Raw genomic sequence first — 16,545 nt, forward strand, 5'->3', positions numbered from 1 at the left:
GCTGCATCCAGTATATGAATCGTGTTGTCCTGGTTTTAAATATTAAATATTTCATAAAAAGTAATAAAGAACAAATTGTCAAATATATAAATTATTCTTTATAATATTGGATACATCAATAAATTAAATGTTTGTTTCTAGACGATTCAAATTCGATGCGATAAATTGAGGTATTAGGAATTCAAAACAAATTTTAAATGAATTGATATAATTGAAAGATGAAAGTAATATGTCTTCATACTGTTACTTTTATGTATGTATTAAATTCCAGCATGTGGCAAAAATGCTCTGTTTTTAAAATACGATAATGAAGCTCTCTTAATATTATGTGACGACCCCGTTATTTAAGGATTCTTTATAATATTAAATCATACAGTGTGGAAACAGTTTTCGTTGTAATCGCCTAAATAGAAACAGAATCCAAATTAAGATTTAAAATAAAATAAACCCTTAGTATTACATAAATTAATTAGAAATTTTAAATCACAAAATACACTTAACATTTTAAAAGTTTGTTAATGTTATAACGAATAAGAGGGAAATAATTAAATTCACGTATGTTACGCTGATCCTACCTAGAACCGCCACGGGTCTTCCGGCCTGAATTCATCCTGCTTTTACAAGAAGCTCATTCTCCCTTAAATAATACGCCTTAATAAACGTGCTCTCGGTACGGTGTATTAAGTAAATAATTATAAAGCACTTTTTATTTTAAACGAAATGCAACACGAAATTAGATTTGCCTTATCTAAATTTTGAGCTTAAGATCGTCCCTAATCTGACATCAAGTAAATTGAGTTTTTATAAGTATTGATTAAACTCTTATAAAAAAGTATTTCATATTGAGAAGCTTTCGTCCACATTCCAAATTTTATAGCGGTACTTATGAGTGATATTAAAAACACTTAATTTTCTCCTGGTTTTTTTAAATTCAATAATAATTTAATTATTATTATCTCGATAGGTAACGATAAAGAACACGTTGTTTACACTTCATTCTACAAATAGTTACAAACACTCAACTAAATTCTAAATTGTTGCGGCTACTTTGAAAGCAATGCATCGCTTATGTGTTCTCTCTCCTAGAACTATTGCATCAACTTTTCAAAGCTTGTGAACTATGTACCTACTGTAATTTGAACAATAACTTTACAAGCATCGCGCATTAATGTGTATCTTATTTAACTTATAAATGCTTAACCAACATAATATCCAAAGTCAGGCTTAGAAAAAATAATATAATTAATCGTTATTTTCGAAAAACCATTGCTATTTAAAATGTTATAACTGATGTTGTTTAATGTTAATTTAAACTACTTTCACATAACACTGCACTGTAATTTGTCCTTTCGTTTAGACTCTAAGCTGAATGGAACCCAATTTATGAAAATAAATGAAATGAAATCACGTCGTCACGTGTCTCGCTTGAACACGTAATATCTTCCGGAGTTTGTACAAGCTGGAATGAGAGAACTCTCTTCGAGAAAGATGATTTCGTCACTTACAACATTTTAAAAGTCTTTATTGTTCAAATTTCATCTTTAGGTCCTTTTGAATAGACACCAGCAAAATTGTCTGAATTCATTGATAGTGATTTTTCATCATAATCATGTCAGCCGCCAAGTTCCACCTTCGCACGACACGCTACACATTACGACATCATCTCCAACATCTGGATGTGTGGCGTTCCTCCATAGTGTGATTTTCAAGGAAATTTCTCCACGTATAACCATGCTGTGGAATAAGCTTCCTTGTGCTGTATTTCCAGGACGATATGACATGAGTACCTTAAAAAAAAGCATGTACACTAACCTACCACAACCGCATTGATAGACGTTGTGGATAATATTTTGCAATCACAAGACAAAGGTGAGTGCACTTTGTTAGTCTTGATAGATTATTCCCGTGCTTTTGACACTATCAATGTGGAATTGCTGCTTGCTAAGCTTGTGTATTATGGATTCAGTGATCAGACTGTATTGTGGTTCAAAAGTTATTTTGGAAATAGGTACCAAAGCGTTGCTGTTACCGACGATAGTGGAAACACACGGTATTCCCGATAACATAAGTCGATATCAAGATGTGTACCGCAAGGTTCTATTCTTGGCCCATTACTTTATAACTTTTACACTGCTGATATCATAAATAATATACAGCACTTCAAGTATCACATATGTGTGGATGACATACAGCTTTACATTTCGTTTCCTACAGATCAGACTCAAGTAGCCATAAATCAGTTGAATTTTGCTGAGTGGCCGGAGCGAAGTGTTTTAGCCTTGAATGCAAATAAGACTAAATATATGATTCATGGTACACCTGCTCTTATAAAAAACTTTGAAAGAGCTAATCCATTGATACAGATTAAGGGAATATCGCTCGGACGCGTGAATGAAGCTCGGAATCTTGGCATTGTGTTCGATGAAAGCTTAAGGTTTGATAAACATATCGAACAAGTAATATGCAATTTCTTGTATCGCCTAAAATTACTCTACCATATTAGAAATCACATCACCCCTAAACTCCGGCAAAAGCTATGTGACGCACTGGTGCTTTCTAAATTAAGCTACGGCGATAAGGTTTATGGCGATTGCATACTTGTTCGGACACAAAATTATATTCAGCGCATTCAAAACGCGTGTGCTATAACACCATATCTGATTGATGCCAAAGTTCCCAATATGGAAAGTCTAGGCGCACGCATTTTGCAGTTTTACTCTTTGTAGTTAATATAAAATGTCATATGCCTCCGTAAGTTCTTACCTATATAAAAACTGTCTTGGCTAGGGGATAAGAATAGGGCCTATAGTACCAGGGCATCATGCTGGATGCTAGACGTACCTAAACATCAAACAGCTGCCTTCAGAGGTAGCTTTCGTTATAGTGCAACTAAATGCTGGAACAACCTGCCTCCACGATTGCGTGACCTCAGTATAATTTCAAACTTTCGAGTAAAAATGAAGAAAAAAGAAATAGCTAGTCAGATTTCAGCTCTGGCTGCTCAAAAATAATAGGCATTAATAGTACTAGGTTGTGATAAATATTTATAATTGCCTAATAATATATTACTCAGCACCGCGACGTGAAGCGTCAAACGGGAGCTACTGAAAATCAGTGCTGTGACCAATTGTCACAGGTAACCTAAGTAGCATCCCTTTTGATACACACTGCCACACGGCTGCTATATTGTAATATCTTGGTAAAATTTGTGTATTTATTTATTCTTTGTAAAATATGTTCTAGGTTAGTCTTAGTTATAATTATTCTTTTTTATTCTTATTTTTGAGCATCCAAAGTTTCATGTGTGTGTGTCAAATAATAGATATTTTTATTATTATTATAAATGGTGGCAACATTCCTGTGATTCCTCTGGAGCTCAAGTGTGCGGGCGGTGATCACTTTACATCAGGTGGTACGCTCGTCGGCTTCTTCCATAAAAAAGATTATCCCGCGAACCGCGACATTGATGGTCGCATGGCGTGCTACACATTCTGTCAAGTGAATGTATGCGACGGTTCAAGAAGGAAAATCCCCATTTTTCTGCTTTTGCTTTCCGCCGTGTGATCACATTGATTTCTTACCTAACCTAAAAGCAAAAAGTGATAAAATCACTTATTACACAACATGAATATTTAAATACAGTGATAATAAAATAAAAGAATTTATTCTCTTTACTCACAAAAAAGACTATTAAACTTTTACTTTTTAACTACAGACAAACCAGTATATCGGATTTTATATGGCTCTCACTGTATGTAGTAACTAAATCACTCCTTGGTTTTATCAACACGTAAAACGGAATAAGTGAGTTTGTTGTGTTTTTCGTGTTACGAGTAATGAAATTTGTTGCTTTACTTTAATATAAAAAGCATATAAGTCTCATTTAAACGGTTTTGCTTGCTTAGGGTTTTAGTCTCATTTCAATATCTTCGCGTGCGCACGTGCTTCATTTAATAGAAATTTTATTAAATATCCTATTATAGACTATGTGCGTGTGTACCTACAACAAGATCGTATACTTATGTGATAATGTCGTCCAGAACAAAAAAATTATTTGACTATGGTAACAACAAAATTGCGCAACACAAGGTATTTATATTATACTTTAATACAGTGTTTTGAGTTTAAAATTTTGCTTAATTCAAAACAAAAGTCATAACTTAGTATAGTAATATTTCTTTTTAGTTTCCAGGACATCACTATTCTTCTGAAAGTGATACTGAACCAATTCAGCATCGTACTGTCATCGTTGCAGATGTGCACGAAACTAAGAAAACTTCTCTAAACGTCAAACAACTGGTACGTGTTCCGCCCATTGCCAAATATAGGTCTCCCCAATCAACCGTCATATAAAAACCTCTACTCTGTGCTATTAAACCTATATAATCAAGAAAAATCTAGGCATCGTGGCTTATGTTTGTTACAGATCGACAACCAGTACCAAGAGCCTCGCTATATGAATGTGTTAATGATGATATCGAGACAGATGGAGAGCTTGTTTGGCGACGTATCCGATTAGGAAGATTTACTTGAAGAAGATAAATCTTCTTTGAAAATTCTTCTTTAGAGGCTTGATAATAAATATTATTTTACTCTGTATTAGAGGAAATTTATCAAAAAATGTGGAAAAAAGTCAAGCGAATGAAGAGGTGGAGAAAATCAAATGCATATCCGTATTTAACCTCACTATTTACGAAGCAGGATTAACCAATAATGCATACAGTTTTCAATTTTCTTGATATGAATGGAAAAAAGGTACTTTGTCAGGCCAAAATAGAAACCTATATGTGGCTGTTATGCTTCGTTGGACTATTCACAATATTGAAAATCTGCATATAATTGAGCAAAAGTGTTTGGAATCTGGACATACATACATGGAGCTAGATTCTATGCACAGTGCTATAGAATCACAAAATAAAGAAACTTCAGTATATTCTGCAAGGCGTAGAAGAGTACCTGTTACTCAAAAAAAGAAGGTAGTTGAGGAGCCATATAAAACACAAGAATTGAAATATCATGAATTTTACGATTTAAAAGATCTGGCTTCTAAAATAATTCATAACAAAGATAAGGACAATGTAGGAATTAGAGTGCAGTGGCTTAAAATTAATAGATTTTACGACATGAGTGAGAATTTCAGTTCCATAGATATTACCGGCAAAGATAGAAATAATAGAGCTACACGAACAAAAAGGAAGGAAAGTGAAGCGTTTCCAAATTAATTAAAAAAGATGTATGATGAATCATTACCTATATCAGAGGCCAAAAAAGGATTTACTTATTGTATATGATTAGAAAAAATATAATACCGGATGAATTGAAAAGCCTTATAAAATTTAAGACGTTGTATAGTGTTCCTTAAGATATTAAAGAGGATACCGAGTTGTCTCGCGAGGAAGATTTTTTATCATTTTCTGTGTTCTTGATTTCTTTTGATATTATTCCTTTTTATTACCATTATATACATGCGACAAAGCTGTTCCTATTAATCAAAGCATTATAAAAAAAATATACCACTTATTTCTTTTTATCATTCAGAAATTTTCAAAATATTTACAGGTAAAACAGACAACAACGAATAATTCTGTTTATTGCTCTCTTAAATACATGATTATTTTAGTTTTTTGAACATATACTGAGTCACAGTGATACAGTGATCCCTTGATAGTATTACAGTTATTAATATTTGATGTTTTTAAGGATTTATAGCCGAATAACGAATTTCAGGTAAAACAAAATAACTACACCACCTTTACGCAGATTTTACCTCTTTTCTTCACTTTTAATGATAATTTACATAAAATTAATGTATTACATACTTCTTAGATAACATTTCTAACTATAATAACTGTTACGATATTTATATTACGCTTCTACGTTTAACTATGATTACTCAAAACTTTAAGTGCGTTTTTCTCATTATTGCACAATGTGCACTTATTCCGTTCTGCCAGAACACCCTCGATATTTATAATGTGGTTTACCAGCGCACTCAGTGGAATACAGAAGAACCCAGGATCTTGGAGAAGAGGTGAGTACCGGCTTGCCCTTGTATTCCTATGATTCCATTTTTGTTCACCCGAGTTCCCCTTTATTAAATACAGTTACCAGACCAATTAGTTTCAATGTTCAATCAAAATTGACTACTATTCCAAATTTATATCTCTAAATAAAAAATAATTAATGAGAGAAAGTTGTTTACTTATCATAAAACTGTTTGAAAAGGTGGGCAGTATTTACAAATAAATGTGTATCATATTTAAACATTTCTGAGTTCGATTAGGTATTATTGAAATCTTAAAAGATTCTCTAATCTCACAACAAAAGCCTGCTCACGTTAAGGGACACTTGGACGAAATAATAATTCTTATGATGAATTTTCTATTTTTAAAATCGTAGCATTTGAATGTAATATTCCTTTTCAGCAATATATAACAAAACGTTTGCAAGTTATACTGAACAATTCTATTTTCAGACATCCCTTTTGATACACACTGCCACACAAGTGTAATGAATTCAAAATGACGGTAACAGCGACCAGTCTGAAATAAATTCAAATTTGGAACCTGTGTTATTTGAATTGAAATCTTCAATGTTGTGAACCGTTTCTCTAATCAAGTCATTGTAACACTTGATGTTAAGTTAAATGAATTATAAACACAGCTTCGTTCATATAAAAGTAATAATACGTAATATTGCATTCTGTAGAGAGCTCAATGCACTGAAGGTCGTGACCCTCTAGATTGTTGCTGACGTCACGACTTCAGTTTACAGAACCGTTTTTAGTTTTTTACAGAATTAAAATGATAATGCTTAGCTTTTGATGCCTTCGTTCGAGGTAAAGTCGTGTATCTATGTTAGGGTGTATTTAATAAAGTTAAGGCAGATCAAACGACAGATCTTTAAGAGACAGTTTTATCTACAAATATAAAGTCGTTTTGGAGTGATGATTTATATAAAACGTTGCAGGCAGATGATCACCATACTTTCAAGCGATACTCCTTCAATGTTTCATATAAATAATATTTTAAACCTACTCTACAGAAGGAAGAAGGTTAATTTTTATTTTTTATGGATGTGGAGACTAACAAGCGAGCATCAAGTGGTCACCTAATGTTAAGTGAACCCCGTAGTCCATATTCTCCTACAATACCAGGCGCGTTGCTGGCTCTTAAGAAAGGTGTACGTGCTGTTTTTCGTTTGAGAGGAGATGTTGTATCGTCCTGGGAACAAGGAAGTTCATTCAATAGTATAGTTGGATATGGAAGAAAGTTCCTTGAAAACCGCACTGTGGAGGAACGTCAGATATCGTGATGATTAGATATCCAAGTTTGTCTTGCGAAGGTGGAATATAACCCCAGGAATCAGAGCAAACAGCTTTTCAGAACACTCTCTAGTCGCAAAACGAATATAGTTTTTAGTTTCTTCTATCTTAAAATTGTTTCAAAAGCAAGAAATCTTTACTGAACGACCAGTTGCCTTATTCCACGCATAGTTTTAAACAAGTGTATTACTAGATTTTTTTAAACAACCTCCTAAGAAACTAAAAAAAATCTATTACACTTTAACGTTCAGATATAAGATATTATATGACGCAGTGGACGCAGCGTTAACAAATAAGTTCTATTCCTTGTTTCAAGATGTAAATACGACTGGCGCAGTTATTAGTTGTATCTAATTTAACACACAAAATAATAACTGCGTCTTTTAAGAAACAACTTTAAGAAATATAGTTAAATAAAATCAATAAATGATATTTTTATTTATTGTTTCATCTTGTATTACGAAACGAAACATTCGCCAGCCTTATTTCGTGACTTCACTGAACACAAATAACAGTTGTAAGTGAAATGCTGAAACTACGGTTATCGGTCATATCTAAGTTCTATGCTGTACCATTCAGTGAGAGGTGAACATCCAGTTAACTATCAACTAAGTACTGAACTTACGAGGTAGTGACACTCCACGAACGGATTTTCTACATGAGATCACAGAGAATGGCTATTATGATATTTATGAACAATATTATGAGTATGATGTTAACATAATAATTATAATATTCAGTAGATACATACCTATTATGTAATGAGAATAGGAAATATAACGTCTCTGATAGTTTATTTCTTCTAATTTATATATCTGGATAATATCTACTAAGGCGAATTAGAAGAGGCTGACCACCAGGAGGAATACTCTATCTACTTTTATAAAATCTTGTTGTAGATAAGCTCATTGTAACTCTAAGCAAGAGAGACAGTACAAGGTAGTCTATGTACACGATCTCACCGTTCTCAGAACTTTCGTGTGACATTATTAACTTTATTTATTACGTTAAGGTCGGTACCAATACCGATGAACCATGAGTAAAGTTGATTTTAATAAATAAAGTCCTTATATTGTCCTTGTGAAATTGTAATACTATTTATTAACAAACGCACCTCTGGAAATCTCACTACCAAACCGAGCTTTACTTATGAAGACAGGTAAAAGCTTAGTGCATTCAGCAAGGTTATATGGTACTCCACTTTAAGCCACCTCTTATAACTATATAAGGCGCAAATTCGGCCTCAAATGGAGTACTGTTAACATCTATGGGCGGGCTCTCCCGAATACTACTAATCTTCTATTTGACCGCAACCAACAAAGGGCGGCTTGAGTTATCTGATCGTCGATAGAAGAACACTTGACTTATTTGGCGTAGCGTTGAGATGTGGGTCTTCTCTGCATCTTGTACCGGATACATCGCGGGGTGTAAGATACGTCAGAGGAGTTGTTCTCACATTACGTCAAATTTAAACACATTGTAATTTTAAAATGATATCCCCTACTTTTATTATAAGTATTATGTATATTTGCTTAAAAATTATACTATGATTTAATATTAATTATAATTATTTATTTATAATTCTATTTTATAACCCGATAAATTTACAACATGTACATGAAAAAAAATTTACAATGGGAAACTACAACAGCTGTTTACTCCAAATGTCACGAGGGGCTGCTGAAAACCAGTGTTGTGTTGGTGTCTTCTGCACTGACCAACAATATACTGAGTCAGCTCCTTTTAGCAGGGAATCACGCACCGCACAGTTATTTAATATTTTGTTTTTGTTTATATTGTAATATTTTTGTTACATTTAATTTAATTTTTTATTACTTTAAGATTTATACTGTAAATTGAAGGTGTGTGTTTTACTGTTAATAAAGTGTTTTCTATTCTATTCTATTCTACTTCTGAGATTATACTAATTAAAATTGTAACCAAAATTCTCTCGAACTCTAATGAAACTCGAATGGTTGACTCACTTGGTAAGAGTGCTGAACGGAACCCGAGAGGTGTGGGCTCGAGTCCGGCATCGTTCTTTAATTTTGATTACAAATTTCATTCAATTATTCATTTAAGTTCCTATCCCCCCTAGCTGGGGCAGAGGGTATCCACAGTGCATCTCCGTCGCGATTGGTCCTGAGCATCTCTCTTTATTTCCCGAACCAATATAGTAATATATAAAGCCACATTCAAGCTTAGAGCATACTGATACCTTAAAACTGATAACACATATCCTGTAGCGGATATCCATAGCTGTTGCTTCATCACTTGAACCTCACGCCCGTTTGCTCCCTTTATATAATAAATGAAAATTGCAAGAAGCAAGGCATTGCGTTATCACTTACCATAAGAAAGTTACGCTCATTACAGCGTGCCTCATCTTACCAAAAATATATATAATATTCCAATTTAACAAACATTCAACAAGAGAACGTTTATAAATCGATTATTTTCAAAATGGTCGTAGCGAATCGATCCACAGCTTAAAATAGACGTTAATTTGCAATTTGAACCAATAATACGTTCTCCAATACAAAATAGTTTTGCTTACAAGAACTAATAGAAGCCAATTTAATATAGTAAGTATAAGATGTTGGCTGATGTGGTTCCTATAAATGGAGATTATTTCCTCTTACTTCTGGTGTTGTAGATATCCATGGGCGGTGTCTTCACAACTTTCAATCACGTGAGTCTATTGCCCGTTTGTCCTCTGCCGAATATAATTAATTCTATAAATCACAGAGAAATAAATACATAATATAAGTTCTATTAAGATTACATTATATCGAAAATAAAATTGCATTTTTTTATAACAGAACAGGTCAGACTAAGTAAGATGCATAGAATGGTTTGTGTTTACAGGTACAGTACGTGCAGACAAACAGACTGTGATTGACGTAAATATTATTTAAAACTCACGTGTCGTACTAAATTCGACAAACCGGCAGCAAATCCTCATGTGAATTCATCTCCTCGTGAATGTAGGCGATGCTGGAATCCATTTATAGGATAAAAGAAGCCTGCCATGTATTCAATAAAAAAACCTACGCTAGGGTGGGTGTATGTTCGCTTTTATCCCGAAAAACCTCTTTTATTGGAGCGCGAACATATTTTACGTACAGATTTTTTTCAAGGCGAGCTCTGAACGTATCATTAAGGTCTTTGTGTGATATCCTTTGTACAATAATGATCTGAACTTTTTAAATGAGGATGGTTTGTGTCCTTCCTGTTTTTGTTTATTGTATAGACGTGATCATAAATGTAGAGTAGAAAGTACACGACCTGACAGCCGGATAATGTCTGACTTAGCTGGTGGTTTCCTAATTTATTATTCAACATTTACAATCAACAAATTCATTTATTTATATCATGTAAAAACTATATTAAAGGTCTTATACCTTTTGTAAAATGTTATTTTGAACGCAAAAAACACATCAATGTATTTATATTGAAACAAGCAATACTTCTACTTATGTTTATAAATGACACATCTTAGAATTGGCTCCTATTATCTAAAAATTTTCTACGCTGGAGTATACTGAAGCGAGGAAGCGATCTAGATCTAGGACTCATCTCTAGGAAAATGAGTTTCTCCGAGATGTCACACTGAGAAGAGCTCGGTCACCGAGGGATTTTTATTTAGAGAAACGAAGTTTTAGTGATATTGCATGAATTTAATTTATAAGATAACACAAGAGGCTGGCTAGATTATGAGTACCACAAAGGCGCCTTTTTCTGGGGTGAAGCAGTATATGTGTAAGCATTTTTGTATTTCGCTCTGAAGGCCGCCGTAACTAGTATTTCACTAGCACGGCGCCCTTGGGCAAATGAGACTTAATATCTTATGTCTCAAGGTGGCAAGCGCAATAAGTGCCGCTCAAAATTGTTGGGTACTTCAAGAATCTGCACAATACATTGTAATGGGCAGAGCATATCAATTTCCATCAGCTGAACGTCCTGCTCGTCTCGTCCATTATTGTCATAAATCAATACGGACATGCGGAGTCCAGCACATAAGAATTTCACATTACCGAATGGTTCGATTTAAGAACACATAAATTGCAAGCAGAATACAAGTCTCACCGAGTAATACGGTCGATTTTGATAATTACCTGATATTTTTAATGACATGAATGACTTCTCTAGGCCGGCTGAGCAATTAATTTTGCGAGTATTGAATGAAACTAAGACGTTGCGCTCAGCTGCATTATGCTCAAAAAGGCTAAGTCAGCTTAAATTACCAGAGTAATTGTAAACACTATTTATTTATAATATAAGTAAATGTGCGTATTGGTCAACGGATGTTGAGTGATCACCGCAGACCACATTCTCTTGCAATACCAGAGGAATCACAGGAGGTTTGCCGGCCTTGGTTTGAAGCTTTGGAAGTGACCATGTCGTATTGTCCTTGAAACACCGCACTAAGAAGCTCATCCATAGCTTGGTGGTACGTGGAGGAAAGTTCCTTGAAAACCGCACGGTGAAGGAACGCCACACATTCAATTGGAGAGGATGATATTCTAATTTGAGGCGTGTCGTGCGAAGGTGAATTATGATTTTATGAATTAAAAAAAAAACACTTTTTTTCCCATACCTCACCTTGTAATAAAATTACGCACATCACATAGTTTATTGACTTCAAAATTTATTTTTACAATTTGATACTATCTAATTGTCTGGTCGATATATCAATCATAATAGAATTATCGAGACCACGTAAAATAATCATTAATAACGAAATATTACCGCCAATAAAATAGATAGCGATCTGATGAGGGTTATTGATGAGCTACGAGACGAGAAAACGATGTCCATAGTGAAGTATGAAGGCTTCAATTGTTGATATTTTGTATACAATCTTTCTCTAACTATTCCGAAAAGAAAGAATAAAAATGACAAACTGTCAAACTAGCGAAACCGCAAAGAACGGAGATTTGTTAATCTTTTCAAGTGATTTGTTTTTATAGATATATTATCATTAATAACTTCAGTATATAAATCAGAGAACAAAGAAAATAGAATGGGAGATCCTGATTTAAAGAAGAGTAAAGTCTCTATGATTGACGTTAAGAGCAAATCTAATAGGTCTACGATTGGGTTTGGAAAGTCTATGAGTCGTTTGAGAGTACGAAGACAGTCCTATGGCTTTGGTGGTGTTCCTGGTATAAGACCCGTTGAGAGAACCTCCCAGGTGAGTTCTTACTTCTTAACTTCTTACCTAGTGATCTATATACCTAGTCTTGCCATAAATACTGAAACAAAGAAAAACACCTATTGCAAATAACATTTATTAGTTTTAAAGTGTGTTAGTAAACTACATAAAAATAAAACAGATTAAAGTATAAAAAGCTTATTCGAAGTGGTCTCCATTGGCTGCAACTTTAAATGTTGAGGCCAGTAAGCAACAGAAGCACGCACTCTTTCCATGAGAAAATTCTTAACTGCCAATCGTACGGATTGTTTTAGGGACTCCAAATTATCATGGCGTGCAGAGCAAGCCGTACTCTCTAAAATTGACTATTAACCCAGTAAATTAAGATCGCGACTAGGCGACGGCCAGTCTTCAGCTCTGATGAAGTCCCAAACGTTCGTTTCCAACCAAGACTGCTGCGTATTTGGAAGCAAAAAATTTTATAGCCAGAAATGAATATTCATGAGGTTATATAGCTTCCTAAATCCATCTCATAATATATATATATATATGACGGCGCAAAGCCGGTCACATGGTCAACATATTCGTGATTGTCCATTGTTGTGGTCGTTGAACACGACAGCAAGTAAAACTCACGGTATAATAGCCAACACGAAACGTTTCACTTCACAGCTATAACAGATTACGTAATAAGAACGTGGTGTTCCCTGGATGCGCTTGTCACACAACAGCCTCGCTCAATAGTTCTTCCCTGACTGCCTGCTCGGCGCTCGCCCGGCGCCGGCTATCGCCTCCACTCGCACCGCACGCAGATTACATCCTATCTACCGCATCATCTTCGTACATATACATAATCCTCTTCAAAATACCTACATGTACTTAACCAACTAATACGGCCTCTTATCTTTCAGATTGCTATCGAGTTCAAACGGCCACCGTTACAGTTTTTCCCAACATACCAGTTGGATTCACTTTATCATTTCAGACCACCAGCAGTTGAAAAGATTGTCAATGATGCGCTAGATGAGAACTTTACGTTTCATAAATATAATGTTCAAGTAAGTAATCTTTATAATGACTCCACTGTAATTCCTACCAGTGGGGCGATTATTTGCTCAGGATGTGCTACAGGGGCGCAATATGTGCAAGAATTATCTAGTGAAATTACTGGGCTAATGAGAGATCTTGTGGCTCAAAGTGATGAGCTTAATTGCAATACTGTTCACAATTTAAGGTTCAATCAGTAATCCTGATTGGCTCGGTATTGAAAGGCTCGCCATTTTTTTGGTATAAAAAATATTATACAGCTAAACAGTTACTGTTTTTCAGTCTAATAGCCCGTCTTCTAGATCTTTCAGTCTAGGCCAGCGGTTGTGCAGTGTGTTGTGCAATGTGTTTTTCGTCAAGGGTTATTTTGAGCATAGCGAGTAATTTAATATTTGCCTTTTATTTACTATTCTATAGTCAAGAGGTCAAGAGGCCAAGAGATGCGTAGCCCCTAGGGTGGGAGTATGCACTCAACTTTGAGGCCCTAAGTCGTATCGGTTCGGGAAAACTGCAGTCGGTTATTGATTCCGCAAATTGGCAAATCCGCACACGACCGGTAGAGTTGGCCAGACGACAACATAATTATTATTGTTTGACTCATTAATTTAGAACTAAATTAGAAAGCTTATAATAGAGCTCGTAAAAAAATTCACACCACTGTAAAAGAAAAATGCCCATACAAAATATTTAATTATTGAAGCAAAATTACAGTGTCTGAAAGTATTCCATGTTTAACAACTGCATCGAAAAAATATTATAAAATTATGATTAAATATTTCAATTTCAGGAGTCACCATCGCTTGCCATGCGGCTTTCTGGGGAAATAATGCGCAAAGTAAAGGCACTCGCATTCAATCGGTATCGAATCATAAGCGTTGTAACCATAGGACAGAAGCGAGCTCAGAGCTATAACAATGCTATATCTTTCTTATGGGACCACGAAAGAGATAGGTACGTGAATGTGCAACGTGAAGTTAATTCAGCGTTCATACAAATTACAGTGTTTGGAGTCTATTTAGATTAAACTCTAATTAAGGGAGACAAAATCGAAGCTTTTGCTTAAAGTTAATCTTAAAAAAGTTACATCTTACACTTGTGCCGCTACAGGCGAGAAAGTGACTATTTTATCGCTAAAGAATAGAAAAATAGATATCGGAACTGTTTGCATAAAAGAGACCACAGACTAATAGGTGATCGGTGAATGTTCACATTGCCGGCGACGACTCGCCCAATACACAAACAGCGACAAGAGCTATCAAAGATAATACAAGCTGAATCAAGCTCGCTTGGCTCCCAGTGGTCATTTTCTCTAGTCGCGTTGGCACTTTCACTACAGCCCAGCGACAAATCGATCGCAACTGCACTCACTATTAGGTGCTCGCTAACTCGTTTCTACGAGTAGCTGTACTCCCTTCTCGATCATTGCTGGCGGTGGGACAAGTGCTAAAAATATTAGGTACGATGTAGGACTATTTTTGCTTAGAACTATCAACGACGTTTGATATGAAGATTCATCAAAAATCATCGAAGATACGTGACACACACCTATAAAAATGGTGTGTTCGATGAACGGATTTATTATTTGTGTGAATGCTGAAGGCTAGATAATGAATATTTTATTATATATATATTCATTTATACATACTTCTATTACAATTCTGGATGACGCAGTTTCACCCAGTCCACATAATATATGTTTACTGAATACCAAAGAAAAATCAAATACTTAAGGGCAAAAAAAAATTTTTAATTTGAAGATTCTCTCTTTTTAAAGCCAACTAGCAAAAATATGTATTGAGACTTTCAGCCTCTGCGACATAGAGTTATTATCTGTGTTAGCTTAACTAAGGTGTTTGGGACTTTGGTAACCGTTTTCTAGTATCATTTCTTCTTTTTTTCTACACTTGTTAATCGAGAATCGAGAATTAGGCATTCATTATTGTAATGTCTGTATTTCTATTATGCCTATCTGTCATTTAATTTATGAGATCAGCATGAATTATGCTATACACTATTTTTCATAAATAATTCATCTTGTTTTTTTTTTATCATTTAAAATCATTGTTTTTAATATTTTAAATCTAATGGAATTTAAATCAAAATAATGTTTTTGTTTATTATGTAAATACGTTAGTATTTTTATTCAGTAGATTTTGATTAAGACTATTTCAAATTGGATGTAATTAATTGAATTTTGATTTCTGTACATCATATTATTAAAAACATTGAACTCTTTTGAGTTTACATTAGCATTATTGAAACGATGATGATCTTGATATCTAAAATACTTTTTTTGCTTGAACTTTTAAAAAATACATGTTATCTTAATGTTTCTTTTCTATTTATAGAACCAATTATTTAATCTATTGTGATATCTCTATGTAAAATTCTAGTCTAAATAAAGAATATATAAGAGAGATTTTATCATTTTTATAACTTTCCTTAACAACTCGTGACGGCATTGGCTTGATAAACCCGAGATTGCGTCTTTTAGATCGATGTTGAAGTAAATATTATCCATTGATGATGTTAGAAATAATACGCTGTCTGCTATTTGTGTCTATTTTTCTCTAGAGACGATCATGTCTCTTGATTTTATTAAATTTATTACACTTTATACGTGAAATAAGGTTTATTGAAATGTTTATTCTTTTGTTTTATATTTTTTATGAAGTTGCAATTGCGGTTGTAGGCTGAAGAGGTTTTTGTATTTTTTTAATGATCATATGAATATAAGCAAGGAATTTTTCTAAGTTAAGTTTCACCATTAACCAATTAAGGTATTTTTTACAGTCAAGTTATAATTTTTATTAAATAACCAATCGATGTATAATTAGTTTTCATTGTGGAGCCAGTCAATTAATACTCATATTATATTGAACATTATTGTACAATTTTATCAGTTAAAACGTTATCGATTTATTTTAGATTTTCACTTTGAATTTTTATTTTTCTTTGAGAATTTAAATCTGCTGCTGATTGCGCTTTGTTGCCCTCTCGGAATGTGTTTTTTATG

At 34.1% G+C, this 16,545-nt stretch overlaps 2 protein-coding genes across 2 annotated transcripts in view; both read left to right on the plus strand.

Moving 5' to 3' along the window:
• Nucleotides 1-16,545, plus strand: part of LOC126966542 (uncharacterized) — a 309,865-nt gene that overhangs the window by 250,242 nt on the left and 43,078 nt on the right. The gene's annotated exons all lie outside the window — the stretch shown is intronic.
• On the plus strand, nt 9,896-15,794 carry LOC126966550 (dynein light chain Tctex-type protein 2B). The gene is made up of 5 exons (XM_050810685.1): nt 9,896-10,016; nt 10,193-10,390; nt 12,298-12,521; nt 13,394-13,540; nt 14,317-15,794. Exons 3-5 carry the CDS (start codon nt 12,351-12,353, stop codon nt 14,551-14,553), a joined length of 555 nt encoding a protein of 184 aa, XP_050666642.1. The 5' UTR covers nt 9,896-10,016; nt 10,193-10,390; nt 12,298-12,350; the 3' UTR covers nt 14,554-15,794.

The sequence above is a fragment of the Leptidea sinapis genome, chromosome 10 (assembly GCF_905404315.1).
Source record: "Leptidea sinapis chromosome 10, ilLepSina1.1, whole genome shotgun sequence".
Lineage (NCBI taxonomy): Eukaryota > Metazoa > Arthropoda > Insecta > Lepidoptera > Pieridae > Leptidea > Leptidea sinapis.

Excerpts from the sequence above, each read along its gene's own strand:
- LOC126966550 (XM_050810685.1), top strand. The coding sequence starts at position 12,351 with ATGGGAGATCCTGATTTAAAGAAGAGTAAAGTCTCTATGATTGACGTT. Across the intron at positions 12,522-13,393 it reads CCGTTGAGAGAACCTCCCAG|ATTGCTATCGAGTTCAAACG; the intron begins GTGAGTTCTTAC and ends CTTATCTTTCAG. Across the intron at positions 13,541-14,316 it reads TTCATAAATATAATGTTCAA|GAGTCACCATCGCTTGCCAT; the intron begins GTAAGTAATCTT and ends TTTCAATTTCAG.